The sequence below is a fragment of the Artemia franciscana genome, unplaced genomic scaffold (assembly GCF_032884065.1).
Source record: "Artemia franciscana unplaced genomic scaffold, ASM3288406v1 Scaffold_1078, whole genome shotgun sequence".
In the NCBI taxonomy this organism is placed as follows: Eukaryota; Metazoa; Arthropoda; class Branchiopoda; order Anostraca; family Artemiidae; genus Artemia; species Artemia franciscana.
In genome coordinates this window covers 27,849-46,783 of record NW_027062736.1, presented here as the reverse complement: position 1 = coordinate 46,783, position 18,935 = coordinate 27,849, and the positions used below count along the sequence as shown (strand labels likewise).

The 18,935-nt window shown below is 35.4% G+C and overlaps 1 protein-coding gene across 1 annotated transcript in view; it reads right to left on the bottom strand.

The window, feature by feature from the left end:
- The window catches only part of LOC136042315 (nardilysin-like), a gene marked incomplete at its 5' end in the record, with an annotated part of 72,842 nt that overhangs the window by 27,966 nt on the left and 25,941 nt on the right, over positions 1–18,935 (bottom strand). Inside the window, 4 exon segments of the mRNA XM_065727265.1 lie at positions 1,589–1,734; positions 6,097–6,231; positions 14,533–14,637; positions 18,108–18,237. Coding sequence (XP_065583337.1) covers positions 1,589–1,734; positions 6,097–6,231; positions 14,533–14,637; positions 18,108–18,237 — 516 coding nt within the window.

The window sequence follows — 18,935 nt, the reverse complement described above, 5'->3', positions numbered from 1 at the left end:
GATTATGCTTGGTATATATGCCCTATTTTATCTCTCGACTAAGGAATCAAGTTTAACTTTTTTACTAGTTTTTTTCCTGAGAGGGGGGGGGGAGTGAGAGGACTTAGCATTTTGTGTTTAGAGGAAGAGGCAAGATATTTTTTACGCAACCCTGACAAAAACAATGCGCTAAGGTTTTTTATTACGATTTATAACGGTTTATTATGTTATAGTATATTATACGTTATATATATTTATTATATATATTTTTATTATATATATTTTTATTATATATATTTTTAAAAATTTATACATATTATTATATATTTTCATATACATAATATATAATATATTATATTATATTATAGTATATTACGGTTTTATACGGTTATCCTGTTTATTTTTTATATTATTAAGTCTCAAAGCGAAGACGAACAAACAAAACAGCTCAACGTTGAAATAAATATATTCCTAAATATATTTAAGTGAAACTAAATACATTTCCTTTGATTTTTTTGAGTTTGTGTACACGAACTCAATAGCTAAATGTCGAAGGTAGCATCTGACAATCTTGACACCAGACGTAGGTAAGGGTTGCAAAAGTTATTTTCAAGCATATGCTAAAGCTTATTTTGCACAAAAAAAAATCATTTATCAGGCAATTGTATTTATTGCATTCCACTTTGTTGCATTTTCCCCATGCTATTGCACAATTTTAGCACTAGAATGGCCTTTTTTTTTAAAATTTGACTTCCCCGTCTTTTTATAAAACAGTTTTATATAACACAGATTCCAAATATTTATAAAGCAATATTATTTATTATATTCATTTGGCTTTATTTCTCCCCGCTATTACACCGTTTTAGTCCTAGAATGGCCTTTCTTTTTTCTTTTTTTTTGACTCTGCCGTCTTTTAACAAGCGACTTTTATGAAGCATCAACCGCAAGGGCTAAATTAATCCCAAAAGCCTGCATTTGAGAAAAAGCGAGCATTCAGAGAAAAATATACAGGGAACCAAATGTTCAGAGTTTAAGGGACTAGTTATTGTTTTTCTCATAAAAAATTACGGAAATAGAGGTAAGAATGGTATGCATATACTACAACTACTACCAACAAGTCACCGTGATGCCAAGCCAACTGAGGCCAATGCAGCTACGCACTCTCCTACTCTATCCTAATCTGTTCAAAGCCTCCCTCATTACACCCCCCCCAGAAAGTTCCCGTTTAACTTAAATATTTCTTTATGACACTCTCCCACCCCAACCACAGACCACCTGCTTTCCATTTAGCCTTAGAGGGTTGGTCAAAAACGACAATCTTCGGCAATCTGCCACCCTTCATCCCCAGAAACCATCCGACCATCTGAACCTTTCACTCAATATAGCCCCACAAAAAGGAGATTGAACCACTCTTTTCGGACAGCCAACAGTTTGAAATACGGTCAGTCAGCCGGTTACCTCAAAGTTGCTTCAATCGATTCTACAGTTAGTAAAAACATAAATATACATAAAAATAAACAAAAAAAAACATATATGCGAATACAATTGTTCTAAATGTATAATACATATAAATACAAATATCTTTAAATATTAACTAAGATAAACATACGTGAATTTGAATATTTGATAATAGACTGATATAGTAAAGCCTGTAACTCCATGTGTATCCAGCATTGAGCTGGAGACGTGGTATCCCAGTTGCTCCTGAGTTCGTAGCTGATTGAATGCAGGCTCCTCCATGATCCATATAAGGGCCTGAAAAAAAACAACAACAACAAATAATTTTAACCTATTTGTGAATTTCCCACCACCAATATACCTGGAATATCAAAATATTTTTTTTTTGCTCCCTTCACCCACCTTGGGTTAATTCAAACATACATTAGGTTATTAAATAAACATATAGCATAATGTAACATAAATTAAACATAATTATTTAAAATAATTAAATATACAAACAACATATATTAGGTTATTAAACATACAAATACCCTAATATAACGAAACTAAATATAATTAACTTAAATAATTAAACATAATTAAACAAGAATTAAGTTAATTTCTAGACCCGTCTTAGGTTAATTCATACATGGACTATTCTTCAAAGATTTTTCTTTAGTTTGTTTCAAAACTCTGAAATTGTCATACACATTTTCGTCAATGCTGCCACGTTGTAAGTCCACATTGTTGTTAAACAATGAAAATAAGCAAGTAAAACGATTGGACAACACTTTATGTCCTTAAAAGTCAAACATTAATAAAGACAATTGAAACCTTCGAAGGAAAACTATACCTTCTTAAGGCATTTGTTCCATACGTTTTTAGCTTATTTTTTGAGGTGATTTTCATTGAAGATTGAATTCCCAGATGTTCCTTATTTTTTTTTTTTAGATACATACCTGCATCATTGTTAAAGTTTCCGCTTAACCAACTCAAAGAATCAGATTTCGTTTCCACTGCTCTTGGTACTTCTACTAAAACCTACTGCACCACCTACTACCTTTGTCCACTTTTTGCTGATTTTTGTCGACTTTTTGCTACCTTTGTCTTTTACTACCTTTTACTACCTTTGTCCACTTTTTGCTGATTTTTTGTCCACTTTTATTTAAACTCTGCACCACCTACTACCAAAAAAACACAAAACTGAAAAGGAGGTTATTTTCATTGAAAATTGAATTCCCAGATGTTCCTTATTTTTTTTTTTTTTTTTAGATACATACCTATAGAATAGAACAGAACAGGTTTTATTTGCACAATCTCTCGTAGTCATAAAACTAAATGGCGCTTGTGCTTACAAAAAAGAAAAAAGGATTAAATCAAACGACAAAAAAAAAATCAGAGGACAAATAGTTTAAAATCAACAATTGTTATACTTTGATACAAAGAAAGGGATGAATGAGTTGGAAAAACGATTTGTGCGTGAAGGAGGTGCTGCTAATCTGTCAAATTTCTTCAACCTAGTACTTCGATGTTTCACTAAAACTGGTGGTAGTATCGATCTGTATTTATCACTTCTGAGAAGATATTGGCCAAAGTCAAGGATCAAACTGAGACGACGCTCTTGAAGAGAGGGAATTTGTAAAGTGGATAATGCTAACTTATATTCGGTAAAAGCATCGCACAATATTACTTTGACTGCTCTTTTTTGTATTGACTCAAGCTGGTCACTTAGGTAAATAGTGTTATTGACTTGTGGGCCCCATACGGGACATGCATACTCTAAAATTGGTCGAATGTAAGTAAGATAGGCTATCCTTAGTTGTGTCACTGAAAAACCAAATCGACGCATTAGTATAAGTGTCCGCATCGCACTATTTGCCTTTTTGATAATTGTATCGACATGGAGGCTGAAAGAACAGTCGATGCTAAACTTGACACCAAGCACTACTGCCGAAGATTCACTAGGATAAGGAGGAGGAGGGCACACAAATGGTTGTTAAAGTTTCCGCTTAGCCAACTCAAAGAATCAGATTTCATTTCCACTGCTCTTGGTCGACTGAAAATAAGTTCAACTGAAATCGTTGCTGTCATCTCACATTTTCACACTTTTGAAATAACTGCCCAAAACCATTTGGAATGACCCTCAGTAGAACAAAATAGCGACGAAGACTGGTTTCTGGCGTTGTGTTGAAGACTGCCCTTTGACATAGGGCCGAAATATTCACTGAATTGAATTCTAATGACTTGAAAAAAATTTCTTTATTGTTTCTAAGTTGCGTTTGTTTGATCAGTAGAACAATGTATGTTCAATCGCATTTAGTGATGCGATGCACCCTTCTAAGGGTGCAGTGAAGTGATGCGATGCACCCTTCTAAGGGTGCAGTGATGCACCCTTCTAATTTACATTATCGTGCTGATCATCTCTTTGAGAATAACTTAGCAAACAGTTATGGCAATTACCTCAGATGTGTGAAATAAGGATTGTTATCAACTCAAGAGTCAGTCATAAACATGAGACATATTTGAAGAGAGGGGTGTCTACCCCCTTTCCCTCTAAAAACCAAAACAAAACAGGCAGATTTTAGAACAAACATTGGAAAATTGTAGGCATTTGGACATTCTGAAGGAAGGAGAGGCTCCCTCTCGTGCAGAAACCGGACTTGTTAAGAGCTATAGTTTCCTGAGAAAACCCTTTAACACATAAGAGATAGATGTAAGACAGGATTATAATGGGTCAAGGCTCTGGCTACTAAAGCCCACTGCCTCCAAAAGTTAGCACGAAAAGGGGAGTCCGACAATACATTATTTAGGTTTTTCATAAGAACTTTCAACTAAAAAATACAAAAACAAATTGATTTCGTGTGAATTTGTCGTCAATTGACCCTAACACCCCCCCCCAGCAGATTTAACCTGACAAAAACCGGAATAAAAACTTCCTATCGCTCATTTCTTCCACTCCGAACCCTCTCGTTACTTTCCTGGACTTTTTCTTGCTAGTAAATAGCCGAAACAAATTCTACGCTGCGGAGCTGTTCCTTCGAGTGATGTGGACTGTAACGCTATTACCGCAAATAATGATGTGAAAAAATGGTGCAGTACAGTATGCTTCTTGAAGGGTTTCTTTCGGTGAAATAGTCTTTGAAGTCTTTGAGTCTTGAAGTAGTCCTAGTAACCTGGTCTTTACTTGGATAGAGTTCTGAATTCGAAATTCTTGCCCAAAGTTGTGTTGTTTCATAAGTTCTACAGTGAGCCCAATATTGAAAATTCTTGTTCACAACACTCCCTTACCGGCTCCATGAGCGACTCCAATGACAATTAGAATTGTCAGTCTAAACTACTGACCTACACGTTATTGTAAGCAATTTTTGAATTGTCTGATGACCATCAATAAGTGACAATGCTCCTCTTCAAGAGACTATGCTGCTTCCACCAGACAGAGGCAAGTTAGAGAATCTGAGCGGGGACTTCGTCAGCTAGTATCAAATCGTCTGAGTAGCGTAATCCACAAAACTTAAAAGGTCAACCGGGTGATGGTCTGTGGATGACGTAACATATATCTTTTTCAGGTAGCTGACCCCATATCCACATCACCGACAAGCGACTGTAGCCTATGCTCATTAAGTCTGACAAAGGGAATTTGCTTCTCTTTAGCTTTTATATACCAGTTCGCAATGTGGATAATTTTCCAGGGTTTCGTACAACATTGGCAAAAATCTTGGGCTGTTATACAGTAAGAGGTTGGATACTGATGGTGGCGTAATTGCTGATGACCTGAATTCCAGCAAATATCAAGATTAATCATAGGGTCATCGTTTCCTCGATTTTCAAGGCGATTTGTTTCAACAAATAATTCTTTTTATAGGGATTTCTTCTATGGACGCGGGGAAGGGGCAGAGGGACGATGCAAACAGGTAACAAGAGAACATTACAAAATGTTATAAATAAGAAAATGGGAAACAATAATATTTAAATCTTGGCAAAAACAAATCTCTTGGTGGCACTCCTCCACCATCCCTCGAAAATTTTCTGGCGACAGTCCTGATGCCCCACCCCAGCCTTTCCACTTTTTGCGCCAGTAACCATGTGAATTTCATCTCTTATGCTACACAACTTTTGAACAACTTTTTGGCAATTAGAGGAAAGCTATCACCCTGCAGCACCCACATTCCAGACTTAGTCCAAAAATATTCATGGGAATGTAGAAGATTAGAGACTTATTTCTATACAACCCAAACCCACTTCTATATTCATCTGACGATTCATGATAAAATTCTTTTAAAGAAGAACTTTGTAAAAAAAAAACCCATAAATTGAGGCTAAATAAATTGAGGCGTAATTTTTGGAGGGTACCTTTCAACCAAATGAAGTTACGTATTTAAAATCACCATAGAAGTTAATACTTGTGATGTGTACATTTTTATCAAAACCCTTTCTTTTTTAGAATTTCTATTGCTATTAGCACGAGTCACAACTTACTTACAGTTTCCAAGTTTTTCAGAACAAATAATCCAAAGCTTGAAAAAAAAGAAGGTTTTTAAGCCAATCATAATGATATGGTTCATTGAATGTTTCCGGAATACATCTAGTAATGACACAAAAGAAGAAAAAGAAGATATATGTCAAGAAAGAGCATTAAAAAGCAGCAAGAAAAGAGAGAGAGATGAACAAGCTGTTTACCTCAATAATAGCAGCTTCTCGTATTCCAGATATACCACATTGATAATAGTTGACAGAAACACTATTTGGATCAGTTGGGTTAAAGCTGTTTGAGCGACAAACTTTCTCACCGCACATAATCTCGTAAACATTGTACTAAAATGAAAAGAAAATTGAAAAAAGGAGGAAAATAATACACGATACTCCGAATAAGAAAATCTTGGAGAATGCACCCGCACCCTGAGAGCAAACCTACAAATTTCAACTACTTTATAACGATTAAGACAGGGCAATCCCAGAGGAAGCCCCCCCACTTATCCCATAGGACTTAAATCCACAAAAAGTATAAAATTCTAGAACGCTTAGGCCAAAATACGGTACTTTTCAGACAAAAAAAGAAGCAAAAACTGTTAGACATCAGGTGTCTCCTGGGAACATTTCTACACGTCACCCAGGACAAATTTCTTACGGGGGCCTTCGGATCAGTGAATTTTACATGGAAGCACAAATGGGAAATTATAGGAGGAATGCAAGAAGACATAACCTTATTTCAGGCTGAGAAGGGAAAAAAACAAAAAAAAAATAAAACAAGTAAATTACATAAAATATAGGAAACATTGGAAATATGGTAAAAATTCCAAAATAGTGAAGGAGAGATGGTTCGGAACACTCCCTCTTCTCCATAAATGCTTGGTAAAGAGGGGATGTTAAGGCTATAGCTTGTAAAAAATGGCCTCAACGTCCCCGTAGACTGCGTTCGATAGTGGAAGATAACTTGACATTTGCTATTTTAAATGGTATAGACTACTTTGATGTCTGAAGCAATAAGCCATTTTCTTAAATAAAGTTTTTTTCCTTAAAGAAAGCTAGAAAGGAACGACAATCAGGATAAATAGCCCATAATATAGCCTTTGTCCCCCTCCTACTTTTTGCCCTAGATTTTTGGTCATGAGTCATGACACTTTTTTCCATGGTTTCCCTCAACACAGCTTGTCTGTGCAACACTTTTGAATTTTCTACACTGATTTCCGAACTTCTATATTTGTATATTCTTATTACGATATGAGGGGGTTCACTGATTACACTGATTCTGGGCTGATTTCCACGACTTTATTCTTGGATATTCATGAAATGTTGGACTAGTAAGTAGATTCTTTTCTGAAAACTGTTGTTTTAGTACAAGAGGGAGTAAAACCTTATAATATTGTCTGGTAGAATTACTAAATTAATCAGTGTTTCCGTTCCCCTTTAGCGATTATGGTAGCCCTCAAGGATCAAGGCATTTGACCTGTGAGCATCGATAAAATTTTGAAGCAGGATTAAGGTTTGGAATAAATTACGTTTGAAATACAGTGACTGTCAGTGATTATTGAAGTTTCGCAATAAGTGAAATATATACGCAATAAGGAAGGCTTGGATTGTTGGATGTCGGAGTACGGTGGGAAATAAGCCAGGCAGGTCCCACGTCCCATCGGGCCACTGACCATAAAGTGATCGCCACTGCTTGCGTGGGCCTGTCCCTATTTGAGATAAGTAAATTTTGATTAATTTTAAATAACGAAAATGTCTGTTCAACAGGAAACAAATCTGGATATTTTAGAGCGTCTGAAAAATATAGAAAACCAGCTTGGGGGCCTTTCTAAGCTCGCGTCGATAGCGGAAGAGCTACAAACCATATCCTCCCAAATAAAGAAAAATGAGGCGTCACAATCGAAAACCACGGAGGACATCCAGAAAATAAAAGAAAATATAGACGAATCGCAGAGGCGCGGAGAGTGGTTAGAAAAAGAAGCAAAACAGTCAAACCTGATTTTTTATAATTTTAAACCCCTAAACCCACCTAGGGGATCACTTGCGGAGGAAATCAGTGAGGTCATTTCCGGCTGTTTGCCACAGATTGAGATCAGAAGATGGGACATAAATGACGCATTCCGCTTGAACACTAAAAAACAAGGAGAAATCCGTCCAGTTTTAGTGAAGTTCACAACCAAATATTTGCGAGATTTGATTTTGCGAAACTCAGTTCGCTTCCAGAGTTGCGGTATCTCCCTAGCTCCGGATTATACACGGGCCGAGAGAATTGCTCGCAACGCTCTGAAACCACTTTTGTCCACTTTTGAACTAGCGCGATCTCAAGTGCAAGAGTACACTGGATCTAACGCAGAAATGGAAAGCGAAGGTGGGGATCAAATGTCAGAGGTAAACTCGGATATTCGTAGTGGTACTCTCACACACGACCAGGCTATTAGCCAGGCAGACGGTAAAAAACCCGGAGTGAGCGGAGCCACGAGTAAACGAGGTTTAGAAGAGATAATCAGCCCCGAAGATCGTCACAGGCAGGATCGTCGGAACGTAACTCGTGACCCACCAAATCGAGGCCTTGGTCGAGAACCCCCACGCCGCTCACTCAGAAATAGACGAAGGAGTCCTTTCAATTTCGAGGAATAGGAAGTAGGCCGTGTACAACAAATCCAGTTTATGACATTGAACGTCCAAGGCCTAATGAGTAAAAAACAACAGTGTCTAAATGAGTCTTTTCTGAAGTGTGATGTAACATGTTTAATTGAGGCATGGACCCCGCCTTCGGAGGATCTGTCGGTTAAAGATTACACAGTTTTCCGTGCTGACCGGCAAATTTCCCGTAATGCACGTTTTTACGGCGGAGTCGCGGTTTTTGTGAAAAAGCAGAGTTTCGAAGTTTGTCATAGACTAAAAAGTAATTCTGAGAACATTATTTGGTTAAACCTTAAGTGTCATGATGGATCGAAGATTGTCCTGGGTTGCATATATGTTGCTCCACAGAATAGTAGTTATATGAAAGAAGATACGTGGACTTTGATTGAAAATGAGTTGGAATATTTACAGAGAAAATATAGAGAAGAGTTTTTTGTTTTGATGGGTGATTTTAATGCTTACACGTCACAAGAACCAGAAATTCCCCTTGTTTCTCTTTCAGGAAAGGATTTGACGTCACTGAGGATTCCAGAGAGCTACAAAATTCCAAGGAGGAGCCAAGATGTGAAAAGAAAAGTTAACCAACGGGGAACGAGGTTGTTGGGCATTTGCAGAGAATTTGGTCTAGTCATTGGAAATGGAAGGTTTGGAAATGATGCGGGACGCGGTGAGTTTACTTGCATTTCCGGAACGAATTTTAGTGTCATTGATTATGTTTTGGTGGACAGTAGGCTCGCACCTATTTTCCTAAACCTTGAGGTAGTGCATTTTGCTGGTTCTGACCATTTTCCATTAATTTTTTATTTTCAGTAGACAAATATTAGTAACAATCAGCGGAAAAGAGAAAAACCCAAGTATCAGACATTTGGGACAGGAACGAGTAGCACTGGCTTGGTAAAATCAAAAATACAATGTGAGTGGGTGGAGAAAGATGTAACCCGAATAAAAGATTATTTTCGCTCGGAGCCGATGGTTCAACAGTTGAATGCCCTAGCATGTGAGATTGAGGAAAATACGGGAAATGTAAATGAAGTTTCTTCAAAATTTGCCGAGCTGATACGGAGTCCTTTATTTGAAAAAATGAAAAAAAAGGGGAAACAAAAAAGCACGTTCTTCGACAATGAATGTGAACGGAAAAAAGAAGAATTAAATCACATGCTAGAATATGTTAAAAAATCCAAAAAGGAAACTGAGAAACTGGAATTGCTCCGACAGTACAGAAGTAAAAGAAAAGAATATAAACTAATGATAAAAATGAAGAAACTAGAGTTTCGATGGCGGGGACAAAATGAACTTGCGCATTTCTATAAGACAAATGATTTCCGGGAATTCTGGAAAAGAGTTTCATCAAAAAAAATGACTGCTCCCAAATGTATTCCGCAGGAAGACGAGTGGCCCCCCTTCTTTGAGAAACTAGAAGCAGGTACAGCATCTGGCACACAACAGACCCCACCCGATTTCGAAAAACTGGCAGAAGAAGTCGGAACCCCCTCTTGCGACCACACTGAATACCCCCTACTGGAAGAAGATTATCACCTTTGCCGCCAAATCCAGCGGGAAGAAGTAGAAGATGCCATAAAACAAACTAGAGGTGGGTCTGCGCCAGGACCAGATGGAATTCCAGCAAAGGCTTTGAATGTACTACAAGTAATTTTATTACCTCTGCTTCTGGGGTTGTATAACTTGGTTATGAGAGAAAAAAGTGGCCTGATCCTTGGAAGATATCGGTAGTTATCCCCCTATTTAAGAAAGGTGATGCAAGTTTGTGCGAGAATTACCGACCAATCAGCTTAGGAAACTGTCTTGGAAAAATTTTGGACAAAATCTTAAACAAAAGGCTGGAATTATGGCTGGATGAGAGGCAAATTCTGAGAGAAGAGCAAGCCGGTTTTCGTAAAGGATACTCACCATCTGATCGAATGTTTGTTCTAAATGCATTGATTAGTAAGTATTGCAAGGGAAACGGAAAGTTGTACGTGGCTTTTCTTGATTTAAGTAGAGCATTTGACAATGTTGACCGTATAATTCTGTTTAGAACGCTTTTAGGAACAGGAATTCCGTCACCCTTTTTAAGGGTTCTTCTCTCGATGTATTGTTTGACCAGAAATGTGGTAAAGATATCAGGAAGCGGTATATCTAGAGTTTTTTTTTAATGTGAAAGGTGTAAAACAGGGTAGTACCCTATCACCGAAACTTTTTGTTATTTTTATAAATGATCTTGCCGAATACCTTGAAAAAAGGTGGGCGCCAGTTGTACACCTTGGAAATAAAGTATTATCATTACTATTATTTGCCGATGATATTGCCTTGTTCGCCAGATCCAGTTCGGAGCTACAAACTCTGTTAGATTTAACAGCTGAATATTTAGAGGAAAAGAAACTGGAAATTAACACAAAAAAGACAGAGGTGATGATTTTTTGCCGTAAACAATCAACAGGAAATAAAGATGAAGAAAGTTTTAATTTGAATGGTGAAGCTGTGAAGGTTGTGTCTCAGGCAATATATTTAGGATTCCATCTAACATTGAACGGAAGATGGAACAATCATATTTCGAAGATGGCAAATCGAGGAAAAGCAGCAATAGCAACGCTGTTCAGGAACAGTAATTTGACGGGAATAGGTGACTTAAAGATGCACAAAAACGTGTTCAACTCAAAAATAAGGCCAATCCTCCACTATGGAGGGGAAGTATGGGGCCTAGAAGTGGCAAATTCATTAGAAACTCTACAGCTACAATATTATAAACGAATGCTAGGTCTGCACGCCACAACTCACACACTTTTCATCAAGGGAGATTTGGGACTTTTCTCAATGAGAAAACATAGACAGATCCAACTAATTAAGTTTTGGCTGAAAATACTGCAATGTCCCTCCTCAAGACTCATCAGAGCAGCGTATGATGAATTACTTACCCTGGGACAAAAATCGTCATGGCCCTTCCATGTCAAAAAACTACTGGACAGCACAGGTCTATCGTATGCATGGAATGGAGGAGAGGGCCCAATCTCAGATCAAAAAGCCTTTCTGTCAGAGATCCAAATAAGGCTGGAAGACCAAGAAATTCAGAAATGGTGGAATGACCTTAGCCAGTCGGAAAGCTTAAGTTCTTACTATAAGGTGAAAGAAAATTATGGTGAAGAGTTATATTTTAAATTACAAATTCCAAAAGAATCCCTGAGGTCTTGGATGCAGGTGCGAGCAAACTGTCTCCCTCTTCACAGTATTTGGAAAAATAGGTGTCACCCGGAAATGCGGTATACTTGTCCAATTTGCGGTGATGTTGATGGGCTAGACCATTTTCTTTTCAGGTGTCAGGGGCTAAATGAGCTAAGAGGGAGCTTTCTTGGGATGGATAGTCGTGAGCCCCTTCTTGGAACTTTGAAGTCGACGTCGAAAATAAATATAGTAGCAGCGGAAATTTTTTGTCCGGAAGGGTCTTGTTATTCGAAAGTCGATTGTTACATAATTTAGTTTGTTTGTTGTTATATATGTATGTATAGGGCCTGAAAAATGGCTTTAAATACAGTCATTCATTCATTCCTTCATATATTTTAATGATTGTATTTTTTGTTTAAAATGGATTAACTTACAATTTGTCGTCATTTTGCTATTCTAATTCTTTCTAAAACAAAATACTAGTTGAACTGTTCATCTTCAGAGGATACTCTTGTTGCTTTGACTGATGAAATGAAAAACAAAAACACACACAAAAAAAAAGAAAGAAAAATAAACCAAAATTAAAAGAAAAAACAACAACAGGTCCTCTTACTGAAGAGAAAATTAAGTTTAACATACAAGATTGCATTATGGGCGAGTGGATTATATGCGAATGAAAGTTTTCAATATTTCAAGAAACCTTTTATATATTTTTCCTGGTACAATACCAAGAAGCCGCTACCATTCTTTAACGAAGCCAAATATTCCTAAGGTCTAATGAAAACTTGTCCCTCTTTCCTGATACCATTTTGGATCTTATAATAAGAAAAAGAATCCATGGGAAGAAGTAAAGAGTAAAGCTCTGAATAGATTCAGGTGGAGGAGTATGCGCATCTGTGTTGGTGTCAGGCGACTTGATAGTGCAATGAGATGTTAGTAGTAGTTATGTGGTAAGACGAAAATCTTCCTTCATTTCTTGAATTTTATTATTTTAAGATTTCAACCTTTTCTGTTTTTTCCTTCTATGATTTTACGATTTCAACCTTTTTTGTTTTTTTCCTTCAGTGATTTTAAGATTTTAACAATTTTTTCCCCTTCTGTGATTTAAAGGTTTTAACCTTATTTATTTTTTTCACTCTGTAATTTTAAGATTTTAGCTTTTTTGTATTTTCCTCCTATGATTTAAAGATTTTAACGCTTTTTTGTTTTATTTCTTCTGTGATTTTAAGATCTTAACCTGTTTTTTTCCTTCTGTGATTTTAAGATTTTAAACTTTGTTGTTTTTTTCTTCTGTGACTTTTCCCCGTTTCTTCCAATCTAACAGTTTCAAATTCAGTTTATAAATAAAATAAGTGTTTTTTTTTTCCCTTTTTTACCAACTTCGTTGTTTCTTACCAGCTAAACCAACAACACTATTTGTTTTTGATGCTGCACACAAAAATGTCTGCTTTCCTTTCCTTCATAACACATTCTTTAAGCCTTTCAGGGGATGCTTATGTTAATACATTATATTAAAACTCATATTAAAGTTGATTTTATTTTTATCAGAGCTTATTACTTCTTATATACACTTTTCTCGTTACCTATGATTCCTTCATGCTATGCCAGACAGCCATTCACACGAGCAAAAATTAAGACTTGCGTTACGTCATATAATTTTACAGAGCAAATTCCGTCTGTACCGTAGATGGCACTAAGTAGAGCCGAGGTCTACTTAGAATTTTGCGCTCCGTAGGTTTTATACGGCGTTATGGAAAAGTCAATTTAGTGGCAACAAAATGATATTTCTGAATGAATAATCAATACATTCTAAAAAAAAGTAAATTTTTCTTAGAAAGGCTTTTAAGCTTGATCATAGCTTGAATCTTCATCTCCATTTCACATTTTTAATTTCTCAAAAGTTTACTTATGATGATTGTAATGAATTTAGAAGTCTAATATGATGATTTTGTGGATTTTTATGGTAGTATAGTGTGAAAGGTTATACTTAACGTCACGATACTTGACCATTTAGCATCGAATACATGTTATATCTAACGTTACAGTACGTGACCATTTTGCATAAAATCGACATTTTTAATTTTTGAATAATTTGTTTATGATGATTGTAATGATTTAGACGATGAATATTATGAATGTGGATTTTTATATTAGTCTGATGTGAAAGGTTAACTTTACGGTACTTGACCATTTAGTCTACATTTTTAATTTTTGACTAGTTTGCTTATGATGATTGTAATCATCTTAGACAACGAATAAGATGATTTTGTGGATTTCGTGTTAGTCTAGTGAGAAAGGTCATACTTAACGTAAAGATACTTGACCATTTAGCACCGAATCTAGGTTTTAAATTTTTTAATAGTTTGCGTATGATGAATTATAATGATCTTAGACAATGAGTATGATGATTCTGTGGGTTTTTACGTTAGTTTTGTGTGAAAGGTTACAGCCTAATCAACGTAATGATATATGACTACTAGCATAGAATATTGCATACGTAGTATAAAAGCAGCTTTAATCTTCCGTATATTTGACGAATCTGCACTATTTTTATAATGTCGATAATACTCTGAAAAAATTTATTACTAAAATTTTAAACATTCTCAATTAGTTGTATACAAACCATTAACCCAAAATGACAACTTCATACAAATATCCCTCGATTTACGATTTTATTTTTACTTTTTGTGACTTTAATGCTGCATTTAATTTTCTACTTCAATGACTTTATCCCTCCCCCACCTTCTCGAAATAGATACCTCTATACATTGCTGATCAAAATGTAATTTTAGATGCCAACAATTACCATGAGGGGTCAACTCAACAGGAATCAATAAGTAAACTTACCTTCAAAAGGTGGTCCCTATTTTGCACTTCAGATGATATGCATTTGGTGACCATATTAAAGACGTTTCTCGCCTTTTCTTGTAACAAATTTCCTTGGAAAAGAGCCTACAAATAGTCAACGATGTAGTCCAGTTTAAAAAAAAATAATTTTGTCATTAGGGGAGGGGGACGTGTTAAAGCTCACAGCTCCTTATCCTCAACCATATAATCCAAGCCCGCGATTAGTTTGTTCCCACATGGGCTGAAATACATTAATCCCTTAATTATCATCATTCATTGTACCTGGTACAAATCTGATCATCGTCACATATTTTGTTAAGCAATGCGATAATTTGATTAAAACTCACTTACTGACAAACATCAAATTCTTCTACATTATAGTACACGCTGTTTGCTTATAAAATACATTTGCGAGTATATACCATTTATCTGATCTGCGGATGAAGGATGACGAATTGCCGAAGATTGTCCTTTTCGGCCAACGGTCTAGGACTAAACGGAAAACAGGTCGTCCTCGTCTGGGATTGGAGTATGTCATGAAGAAAGATTTAAAGGAAATAAAAACTTCTTGGGAGGGTGTAAAGAGGGAGGCTTTGAATAGATTGGGATGGAGGAGGAGCGTGCGTAGCTGTGTTGACCTAAGGCAGCTTGTTCTGCGATGAGTTGTTAGTAGTAGTGGTGTATACGCTTTATATTTTGGTTGAGCCTTGTTCACCATTGAAGATGTTTGAAGCTATTTTGCGGCTTTATTGGAAGAATAAGAAATCTATTGACCCTCGACAAGGTCAGCAACACTTATACAAGTCTCCTCATCCCTTCGGGATCATCAATGCTCGAAAAATATGTATAGCAATAATTTACACTCCATATATTTAAATAAGAAACGAAAAAAGGTCACTTTTAAACGGATTGCGGCAACCAACTGGCAGTAAAGAGTTTCTCGGGCCAATAGTAAAGGAAGCTGAACTTTAGACCAAAATATACATCAAAAGAATCTTCTTTACATGAAAATTCACAATAAGTAAAAATTCAATATTCAATTCGAAAATCATGATTTTCTAAATGGGTTTAAGTGCATTAATCATTTAATTATCATTATTCATTCCACCTGGTGACAAGAATATAATTTTCATGACATTTCAAAATACGTAAAAATTTTACATGTTTAAAGCTACTTATCAAAAATTTTTAGCAGGAGAAAATTTGGATAATTTGATAAAAAAGAAAAAAAAATACCAAAAAAAAGACATGAAATAAAAAATTTATACCAAAAATTGCCTCAGAAAACTACGTCAGAAAATTCAGCATGTCTAAGAACCTTAAAACAGATATCCCACGTTTTAAAGCAAAAACACAAACCTCTGCGTTTTTGAGAAATTTAACGACGAATACTTGTTTATTTTTTTACTTGTGTTTTTCTTTACCTCGAAATTCAGTATGATTAAGTTGTTTCACAACTAAACTATTTGTCGCTCGGCTTTTGTACTGTGATAATCCATTAAGTAAACTGTTACAATAATTCTTTTGGTTAGAAAAGCGGTTTTAACAGTCATTGTAAAAATCCTATATATTGGCTAAATAATAAACGCCATAATAGGCCAAAACAATGACATAACTGACCAAATAATAAAGACAAAAACTCTCGTACCAAAAGAACAATCCTGAACATGTTCACACTGATCAAAGCCCTATCCAGAGGGGTTAGGGGTGATTGGAGGTTTGAACCACAACCAAAATTTTTGTCAACTCGCAAAATCGTAGCAATTTTTGAGGACGTATTTTAAAGGTCTTTTGTACCGCCCCTCCGAAAAATCCTTGATACAGCCTTAACACTGATACATGCATAGAAGTTGTCTAAACTACTGTTGGTCCCAAAAAAGTCAAGAGCAGGTGGCCAGCAATTCTAATTGCTGTCAAACGGACAGAAAGGGTGGTTTGATGGATCAGATTTCTGAGAACCTTGATCAACTCTATAGAAGGCATTAGCAGCACTGGGGTACTCACTTGCACTACGTGATCAAATTTGTGAAACATTGTTAATTCAACAGTAAAGAAAAAATGATAGTCCTGGAGGAAGTGCCAAGCTAAAGATAAGTAATAACTGTCTAGTTGCAGTGATGATGTAAGGTAACAAACTTTGACTAAATTTGTTCAACAAACCTGTTTTATTATAAGAGAGTAACTTATAACATAGTTAAGTGTAACATTAGGATGTTACTATAAAAAAGGGTAACAGCAAGAATGTTGGCTCCGATTCTAGTTAATGTTTATAGTCTTTAAAGGCAAAAACCGTTTATAGAAATCCTGTTTATTTTGATATATATATATATATATATATATATATATATATATATATATATATATATATATATATATATATATATATATATATATATATATATATATATTTAAGGAGCACTCATTAGCGCAGAGAGCGAGAAATCATAGAGGGGGCGAACACCCATCATATACGAAATAATTTTTTTTTCGTTTTCAGTTTTAATGTTGCTCCTTACTTTCTGTTAAAAAATCTGTTTTTTTTTTAAATTTAACTTAATCACTGAATTGAACTTAGATAAAAGATGAAAATGACAAAAGTGATTGTTAGATGCGCAAGTAATAGTTGAAACTACTGTTATGTTTAATCAGAAAAGTCTGGCACATCAAAAATGGGAATATCAAAAATGGGAAAATTCCTTTTTATAAGACAGGACAAAAATTTTTTTTTACCACAAATATCACAATAAAAGTTTGAATATTTTGGCTTCACATATGGAAGCTTTATTACCAAAAAAAAACACACACACACAAAAACTAGCTCAAACTAAAGTTAGTCTAGTTTTTTTTTCGCTGATAAAGGCTTCCAGAGGTGAAGTAAAAATGCTCAAATTTTTATTGTTATTCTTGTATGAAAAGTTTTTATTTTAATTTCACTGCCTTATTAAAAAAAAATTACCCATTTTCATATATTTTCGGTTCAATGGACAGTCGCGGTGCGTAAAGGTTAAGGCTGTGTAAGGACAATGAAAAGCGCAACTCTTAGGAATGGGGTGGGAGGAGATCACAAGAAAGGATGTAATAGAAAGAACTTGTTGGGAGGGAATAAAGATGAAATCTCTGGACATTTTGGGTGGAGGCGGAACGTGCAAAGCCGTGCTGGCTGCCTTGCTAAGCTTTACATCACGAAGCAATTTGAAGGTATTGGAGGGAAGAATAAGAAAAATAGAGCTAAAAACTAACCAAACAAATAAGAGTTCCAAGTAGGGATAGGTCCTTTTATTTGACAGTGAAACAAACATACATAAGCTCTAGATATTTCATGACATTGCCAGTCATCATCATCAGTAGAAATATAATTAAAGTTAAATTATTTTAATTAATTAAATTGTTTAATTATTATCTAATTATAAATAATCTAATTAAAATACTTAATTATTAAAATTAAAACAAACTATATTTAAACTTAGCAAAATAACTTCCGGGTTACATCAAGTTCCCATTTCATTGACTTCGAGGGTTCAATAATTGCATTGTTTTGTTTATTTTTGTTAAAAAAAAAATACAATAAAACTAACCTGAACATAAAAGCTGCCTCTAAGGCGAAGGATATACTGAATGAACGTGTCTTTAGACATCCCCTCCAGAGCTTTCAGCTTATCTGTTAAGAGAGAGCGATTGTGGATCAATAGGCTCAAACGAATATCCCTAAAAATACAAATAAAACATTTTCTAGGTTTCTCAGCCTTAGCCATATAGCACATAACTAAAAAGATCGTATTTTCCTATTAGTTACATACTCAGAGTTACTTGAGTATTTAACTTCACAAATAAACACACTTACCAGATTAAAAAAAAAGGTCAAGACGTAGCGTAAATCACATTTTACGGTAGAAAAAAAAAGACTCGAAACAATATTGGCATAGATTGAGAGACGTCTGTAGGTTGGGGAGGCGGAGGGGAGTATATGAGATAGAACAAGAGCTTTGTCCCATCACTCCCTCAGCTTAAAGTCAACAAATAACCGAAAAGCCCAACATTGTGTAAGATAAAAGAAAAGATTGAAGATGCAAGATTATAGCAAATTCGATGAAAAAAAGCTTTTTTCTAACGTTTTCTCCACACTTGGAAAAATTTGTACGTTCTTACTCACAGGGTTTTATTAGGGCTCTTGGGCAGCCCAGAAGATTATTATGTTGTTTTGTATGATGTAAATATTTTGTTCAATAAAAAAAAATAAAAAGGGGTAAATTTGCCGTCGTAACGTCTGTATCGCAATAAGCTGTGAAAATTCCACCTCTTTCATAATATTTTTTCGCAAGAGCTGAAAATATTTGCATTTAACTATTGAATTTTTTCAACTTTAGTTGCCAAGGGACATACAGAACTCCTTATTTCTTTTAAAA